Source organism: Dermacentor andersoni, chromosome 10 (genome assembly GCF_023375885.2).
Source record: "Dermacentor andersoni chromosome 10, qqDerAnde1_hic_scaffold, whole genome shotgun sequence".
NCBI classification, from domain to species: Eukaryota; Metazoa; Arthropoda; class Arachnida; order Ixodida; family Ixodidae; genus Dermacentor; species Dermacentor andersoni.
This window is the reverse complement of record NC_092823.1, coordinates 63,192,920-63,201,844: the sequence shown is the minus strand read 5'-3', so window position 1 is coordinate 63,201,844 and position 8,925 is coordinate 63,192,920. Positions and strand designations below refer to the sequence as shown.

General features: G+C 44.6%; 1 protein-coding gene across 1 annotated transcript in view; it reads left to right on the top strand.

The window, feature by feature from the left end:
• Positions 1-2,681: 2,681 nt before the first annotated feature.
• Positions 2,682-8,925, top strand: part of LOC140213458 (uncharacterized) — a 30,910-nt gene continuing 24,666 nt past the window's right edge. The window contains exons 1-2 of the mRNA XM_072284694.1: positions 2,682-3,688; positions 3,824-4,112. Of these exons, the coding sequence (XP_072140795.1) occupies positions 2,682-3,688; positions 3,824-4,112 (1,296 nt within the window). The remainder of the gene's footprint in view (positions 3,689-3,823; positions 4,113-8,925) is intronic.

Genomic DNA, 8,925 nt, shown 5'->3' with positions numbered 1-8,925 from the left:
GTAATAGAACACAGTGAATGCAACACAGAAAGTAGTAATACCTGTACAATGAAGACAACCAATCACTAAAGTGTGATGGCAAGTATACGCATATGAAGAGTGCCTTAGGCAAATTGTGCCTTGCTCGACGGTAGTACAGAATGAAACAGCTAGTGAGATAGAAGCAACAGAACATAAGACATGCCACAGGCTTTTTGCATTATCGCATTAAAACCAAAATGTTCGACGTACTAAGTAGAGTGAATGCATCTTGCAAAATAAATTAGTTAAAAAAATAAAAATAGTAGTACAATACAATGAACACTGAAACTGTAACGGCAAGTATATTCATTAGAGAAATTATTCGATTTGGCAAATTTTGCCTTACTTGACTGTACTGCATCAAGCAGTAATATACGAGCAACAAGACATAAGACATGAAACAGCCTATTTGCATTATCACAGTGTAAACATAAAATATTGATTTAGAATGTTTTGAAATTTTAGAATAGTTAAAAGTTGAAGTCTTGAAACGACGTGATTAGGGAATCAGCTTTTGGAGAGAAGCAATGCTGCTTTTTATTCGGGAGCTCTACATTTTTCCCCTGCCAGGATTTACACCTGCAATGGTTCTGATGCAAGGATAGAATGTCGTTAAACTTAGCACAGCGAAAAATATTAGTGTTTTCTTCAAATAAATAACAAGATTGCTGCCCCCGAACCACTCCGAAATTTAATTCCGATAAAGCCTACATTTCAGTATTCTTTAGCGTTCAGTACAAAACCAGCAACTTCGAAGCCAAAATGAACCTTTTCTAAGTGATCACTTGGATCAGATTTTAACGAGCCTAATGTTTTCCGATTCGGATGAAAAATGTTCACCGAACACTATCACTAGGTGTTAAAAGGACACTAAAAACAACTCCATGCAAATTGTTCTTCTCGGGAAAAATCTATTTTGTAGCACTTTCCCAATTCATTGACATTTGTGTGCAGCAAAAGGTGCATTCATTGCTGCAAAAGCAAAGATTCGTTGCTGAAACGTAAAAAGCAGCAGCACCATCCAAATGTAATTCCACAGCTGATTAGTTGTTTAGGTCCAGCAAACATTTCCAAGAATACTTTGGTACGAATCAGGAATATCACATAAGGTCCTATGATAAATGAACATCTCTATAAGGTTGATCATCACTCCACATGTGAGAATTGCACAAGCAATAACAAGAAAGGCTATCGGTGCTCAATTAACAAGTGAGCGTGGTACTTACCGATGTGTGACCTCCAAGCAGAAGCTTGTGTCCTTGGGGTACGCAACATTGAAAGCAAAGTGCACGAAAAATATGAGCTTGAAAGCCTGGCATGGGTTGATTTCTTGCATCACAGGCAGGGCGTCAATGCATATGGTGAAGCTCTTTGCAGCAAGAAAACTGCCTCGTGCACAAAAGAAGTTTTAAATCAGGAATGCTGGCCCCAGTGTGGTACTACAGAAAATTACACCTTTTTCAATAAAGGAAGAAGAACGTGGCATGCCCCCATCTTCATCATCACTGCCAGATTCCTGCGCAAGGGAAAATTAAAGGCATATAAGAATTAATGTCTACCAAAGTAGCAGCATGTGAAAGCTCCAACTTTGCACTGGTTACAAATAAGCATGTGGCACATCATCAGTATAAATAAAGCATTTCAGTGCTTGCTCAGGCTCATGATAATGTTTCTCCTAGAGACTCTTCAGTGAAATAAATACATTGGCTTGTATGCAAATAGGTATAAACCAGATCTTAAGGCCTTGAAAGCCAGCATGGGCGCTTAAACGTGTTGGCTTAATATTTTACAATACTGGGGCTAATATATACCTATATACAGAGAGTATATACCTATATACAGAAGCTGGACCGCACCAAGGTCCGGTCCAGCTTCGAGATACTCAGATATTTTTTTTCATACCACCTAATTAGATAATGAGTCTTGAATAATTAATCTTCTCAAATATTGTAATTAGATCAAAAGTGTCAATGAGGAAATTCCAGAAATACATGAATAACTCTTGATATAACTTTCTGTGGCTCGATCCGTGCTACGTAAGTGTTTTTCCGAGCGTGAAAGGAGCCCGCAAATACAAGAGCCCGCAAATACGAACTAAAAAGCTTCATGCATACAATGCAGAATCAAATGTTACAAATGCAACAGAAAATAGCCTTGCAAGAGCAAAACTTCCGCAGTTACGTAAAAAACCAAAACACACAGAGAACCACTAATGACGCCAGAGACAGGCTCTTTAACGAGAGAAGATTCGGACCAGAAAGCCAAAGTAACAACAACAACAACAATACATCATGGCAGGACAAAACAAACTAGAAATATGGCAATGGAACTGTAGGGGATACCGGCGAAAGCAGGGACTCCTACAGCAGTACATAAACACTAGAGACAAACCACCAGACATTATTATGTTACAAGAAACTAATACAACACCCACCCTAAAAGGATACACGTGCCAGGAGAGCGGACGCACCGCAACCCTCATTAGCAACAAGATAGTCACCATAGCACACAAAGGAATTGAGAACACGAAAATCGAACACATAATAACCGAGATAATACCCAAAAAGAAGCACAAAGCTAAAAGCACATTTATAGTCAATCTATACAGTCCCCCCAGGCAGAAAGACGGCGACTTCGGCAAACTCTTTGCAGAAGCAAACATGCTAGCCAAGTCAAACACCCTAATAATTGCGGGGGATTTCAATGCTAAAAGCCCGAGCTGGGGATACCAGAAAATCGAAAAGAAAGGGCAGCAAATATGCATTGCGGCAGAAAACACAGGCTGCGACCTCTTAACGGACGAAAATCAGCCAACGCGCCAGGGTAATAGCGTTAGCCCAGACACCTGCCCAGATCTAACATTTGTTAAAGGAGCAAAGCAGGCCGAGTGGGAGAACCTGCTGGAGAACCTAGGCAGCGATCATTATGTACTGAAAACTACAATCGAAGCGAAGAACGTAAAAAGAAAAATCGGCACAGCCCATATCACAGATTGGCACGCCTTCCGCAAGCACAGCGAACAACTAAAAAGGGAAATCACCTCGATAGAGGAATGGAGCCAACAACTAAAACAGATACAAGAACTCTACACACGGGAAATACATAGAACAGAAGAAGCACCGGAGGTAGACCGGCGGCTACTCGGGCTATGGGAGGCGAGACGCGGGCTCACAAAACGCTGGAAAAGACAAAAGCTAAACAGGAAACTCAAGAAGAAGATAGCAGAGATCACTAAGAAGGCAGAAGAGTACGCAACACAGCTAGCCAGGCAAGGGTGGCAGCAGTTCTGCAGCTCACTGAACGGCACGCTTAGCACAGCCAAGACGTGGCGCATACTAAAAGCCCTCATGAACCCAACCAAAACGAAAACAGAAAGCGGCAAAGCAATCCAGAAACTGGTCCACGAGCACGAAGGCTCCGACGAGGAACTATTGGAGGCAGTGCGTGTAAAATGTTACGGCAAAGACAATCCCAAAGGCTACGACGGGGAGTATCTGGGGACAGAGAACCCCCACATGGACAGACCGATTACAAGAGAGGAAGTTTACGCGGCAATTAGAGCGACAACCAAAAACACAGCCGCGGGCACCGACAAGATCAGAAACTCCCTAATACGCAACCTCAGCGACGAGGCGATAGATCAGCTCACAGCATACCTCAACACACTGTGGGCAGAGGGCACGATACCGAAGGAATGGAAGCACGCTGTCGTGGTGATGATACCTAAACCCGGCAAAAAGCTTCAGATTGAAAACCTGAGGCCCATCTCCCTCACCTCGTGCCTCGGTAAACTCTACGAAAGGATAGTCACCAGAATAATCCAACACCACCTGGAGGACAAGGAGCTATACCCGCACAGCATGTTTGGCTTCCGGGCGAACCTGTCAACACAGGACGTCCTGCTACAGATAAAAGAAGAAGTCATAAACACGTCACCCAGAGCAGGCGAAAACGTTATCATGGCCCTAGATATCAAAGGGGCCTTCGACAACGTTAGCCACGAAGCCATCATGGAAGGACTGAACAACGCCAACTGCGGCAAGAGAATCCACGACTACGTGAGGGCCTTTCTGACCAAACGCACGGCAACGGTAGGATTGGGGGATCTGCGAAGTGACATCTTTACCACCCCACGCAAAGGCACGCCGCAGGGCTCCGTGATCTCACCAATACTCTTCAACATCGCAATGATCGGACTGGCTCGACGACTCAGCAAGATTGATGGCATCCAGCATGCAATATATGCTGACGACATCACGGTCTGGGTCAATCGAGGCTCCCTGGGGCATAAGCAAGAAAAATTGCAGGAAGCGGCCGAGTGCGTGGAAGAATACATCAGAGCAAGGGGCCTGGCGTGCTCCACCGAAAAATCAGAAATCCTGAGAGTGGGAAGAAACCCCACCAAGGAAGAACTAATAGTAAAACTAGACGGACAAAACATACCTGAAAGGAGCATGATACGCGTCCTAGGCATGTGGATTCAAGGAAGCAAGAAATGCAGCCACACAATCAGCTTACTAAAAAAATCGACAGAACAAGTAAGCCGAATGATAACGAGGGTATCTCAAAGAAGAAGCGGAATGAGAGAAGAAGACACAATCAAGCTGGTCAGAAGCCTAGTGGTCAGCAGAGTCACGTACTCGCTCCCGTACCACAACATGACCAAGCACGAAAAAGAACAGACGGAAACGCTACTAAGGAAAGCGTATAAGACGGCGCTACATCTGCCTAGAAACACGCCCAACGATAAACTGTTACAGATGGGCCTAAGCAACACTTTCGAAGAACTCGCGGAAGCGCAGCTCATTGCACAGATCGCCAGGCTCCAGCAGACTGCCACCGGCCGCAAGCTCCTAAAAAGAATAGGGCATAACACAGACGGAATAGAGGATCGGGCTGCTAGCATCCCAGACAGCGTTCGCCAGACACTGGAGGTTAGCCCCCTACCGAGAAACATGGACCCGAATCTCCACGCCGCCAGAAGGCAGGCACGAGCAGATTTCGTGGAACGAAACCTAGCCGCACTAGAAAACACGGTATACACAGACGCGGCTGTATACCCATGGGACCGCAACACTAGAATGTTTAGAGTCGCGGCAGCAGTGGTAAACCACACGGGAGAACCAATTAGCTGCGCGACCCTGAGAAACTGCACGGTAACGGAGGGGGAGGAAGTCGCCGTAGCTCTAGCGGCGGCTGATGGTTACCGCAGGAACAAATCTCTGATAATTCTAACGGACTCCAAAGCAACATGCAGGAACTACACACAAGGCAGAGTTAGTAAGGAAGCACTGAGAATCCTCCTCAAAACAGAGCCTCCTAACAAAAAGATAAAACATAGGATCTTCTGGATACCGGCACACACCGGGATAGAGGGCAACTCAAGGGTGGACCGCCTAGTTCGCGAACTCACGCACCGAGCAGGGCAGTCGGAAACCCTAGAGGGCCCCTTAACGGTGGAGCCGACGTATGCAGAAATACTTAACTACTACAGAGGAAGGAGACCTAAATACCCCCCACCCCACACATCGCTCACACAACATGAGGCAGTAAGCTGGCGAAGACTGCAAGCAGGTACTTTCTTCAACCTGCACACATTACACAAGATGTTCCCTACCCAGTACAGGGATACATGTCCGTGGTGCGGAACAACCCCCACGTTATACCACATCACGTGGGAATGCAAGCGTAATTTCGCATTCCATAAAGTAAATAACCCAAGTGCGGAACAATGGGAGGGTCTGCTCACCAGCAGCGAGCTCACAGCCCAACGGGCAATTGTGCAGCACGCCTGCGAGGCAGCAAGACTCAGCGGTGCCCTGGAATAGGGGCGCCGACCTTGTGAAGCGGCCAGGACTCAAAACATGAAGACACCGGCCCACCGCTAATCTCTCTGAGATATAGAGAAATAAAGTTTTTCCATTCCATTCCATTCCGCAAATACACGCAAGATTGCCGAGCGACGGGCCGCTCGAGGCACCTCGCGTGTACGATTTTGCTTATTTCTTCATGAATAAAAAGTCAATAAAAATAACATATCCTTGTGAACTCTAAGTTCCATGAAACAAGAGTTTAAAACCCCGTGCTTTTTGGCATACTCCAACCGGGAACAATATATCCAGGCACCACACTATATATCTAAGCGACTTGACCACTGTTTGAAGGTCAGGGAATATTATTGTAGGGATGACGCCTTCCGTTATTCCTTTTTTGTTAGAACTGTTCGAGATTGGAACAGTTTGCCATCGAGCATTGTATACATTACAGAGAATGATGCTTTTTTCCACGCCCTGAAATAATTTGTTGATGTATTCATTCAAATTTGTAACCTCCCAGCTGTAATGCCCTACGGGGCGATGCAGGTAACTAATAAATAAATAATAAATCAAGCCAACCAACAACGTACTGCTCAAGCCTAAAACTTCCCACGTTTATTCACTTAGATTTGTGGTTGGGATACCTGCTAACAAAGCAAAATTGCTCCACCTTTCGCTTTTTTCCAGCAGATTATAGTGCTCTTTCATGTTCCTCATTTGCATTCTATCTCTTCTGTGCGCTATGTATTCTTTATCAGGCGCAGTGAAGCGGACGTGACGAATCGGTGATGAAGCGGCTGTCGTGCGAACGCTATTTCGACAGAACAGCATCCGCTCCTACCGCAAACGCAGGCGTGCCTTTGGTTCTCTGCAATCGAATTACGATGCTCCAAACAAGTTGGGTAAAGTCCTAGTCTTAAGGTCTCTCGTGGAAACTATAGCAATCCGTCCACTCAAGATTCTGCAAGATAACTAACAGATTCATTTTCGCTGCTTTTTCGATAGCAGTGGAAGCCCGCAACGATAATTGCGAAAGACAGCATAAAATGTGTCATTCCTGCCGATAAGAATGTGCACCACCCACCTTGTGTGGGAATAGCCTGACCGGTGAAATTCACAGACGCAGCACGCGGCTATTGCCGCCGGTCCCGTTCATCCCGCAATGCATAAATACACGACTACAGAAAAAGTCAGGACTGCAGAATGTATGCTGTTTCTTATTATTAGGGCTAATATTACGCACAATAACATTTTTGGCGCTTAAATATGCGAAGTGAATGATAAAAAGTGGCAAATGCTTTTCAAATAACTTTTTTCTTGTAACAATGATGCCCACGTGACCAACCAACCGTTCGGTGATTTGGGGCTGGCGACTCAAAAAAGAGAAAATTACTGTTCTTTTTTTTCTTGAACGTCTTCCTGTTTATAAAGAGCGTAAAACAAGTATTTTCTGTATGAGAACATAAAATTTCCGTAAAAATACCTGTTATTTGACACACATTTCTTACAGTCATACAGTGATAGTAAGCGAATATTTTCAGCATTTTATGCAGCTGATAGGACGACTAACCTTACTTCGTAGAGCTGTCTGATAATTTGCTATCGCAGTTGATGTTTTACCTTTTGGGCGAAGCGGTGACCATTTTAGTTTACCTTGTTCGTGAGAATTAGGTGCGCCCTTTGAGCATTGCTGTGGAGTGCAACTATCAAGCGTGATTGTTCAGGACAACATCGCTTTTCGCAGTGAAACACACCAATACTGGTGATGTGCTCACGTATTGCTGGCAGTTGTTTTCACTTATCACACTTTGTCCAGATTATGGTGATTGAGATAACTGCTAGTCGTGAGCATCGAAATTTCTGGCGTTATTCAGCAAAAACGAAGGCTTCGTTCAGCCCTAAGATCTTACGTGCATGTGCGTCTGCCTTTCTTCCTTCTGCTTGTGTTCTTTTGGATCAGCTAATACGTAACCGAGCGGATTTAATTAAATTGCAGTCGCATCAGACATGAGAAGTATATATATATAGATATATATATATATATATATAGATATATATTGTAAGCAAGCGTGCCGGCCTTGTGACTTTGAAAATTTGTCACACCACGTGATGGCAATGAAGTAGCGCTTGCTATAAGAAAATAAATATGACGCAAGTAAACAACTGCACTAGGTCACTAGATGAAGCGTGTAAATAAAAAGTGCACATGAACTTCTAATATCATGAACTAGTTTCTTATTATTCTGCGGGTTTCACAATATGTTAAAGTACTATCGAAACAATGCACAAGGACGACAAGAATGTCAGAAAATGTCTATGAGAATAACTCTGAAAATAAACCGCTATTTCAAAGCATGAGCGAAACTACCAGCGTTTTTTTTTTCTGTGGCCCTTTATTCCATGAGCAAAATAGAGCCCACGTCAGCCCTTCATAATGAAATAAGAACACATACATTGGCTTTGATGGACGCGACTATCTTTCCGAAAGGCTCGCAGAGGTTTTTTAAGCTTTACAGTCGTGTCCACTAGTGAACAAAACTGATATAAGGGAAACGACACGCGCGCGGAACGCAGAAAAAAAAGAAGTTCAGCAAATAGAATGGAGGAAATTTAATTTTTCGAGCGAAGCCCGGAAGTCGGTCGCCGAAGCGATGTCCCACCGAGTAACCGGCTTTTTTTATTTCTATTTCGGCGCGCCGTCCAAGTAAACGTAAAATGTTCTTATAGAAGTGGTGGACAGGTAGGTGGCGAATGCTTGCACAGGAAGACCGAGGAATGAACCGGAAAGGAAGAGCAGGCGACGTGCTTCTGCCCTGAAACCAGAGTAGAGCACGGCGCCGATTGCTTTTGTTGTTCCGGAGGATCCGAACCACATATAAGATATCACCATGACCACACTGCAAGGACAGTCAGCGCTGATTTCATTTACTGGCGAGAACAATGGACGCGACGGTCAGTGCAGCTGGACAGGTCATCTAATGCGCCGAACAAACAACCAGTGGTCTTCTATATATCATGAGTTTAGGAATGAAAGGGAAAAAAACGCAGCTGGAGGGGCAACAGGTTGAGCATATAAGGAGACAGTGCT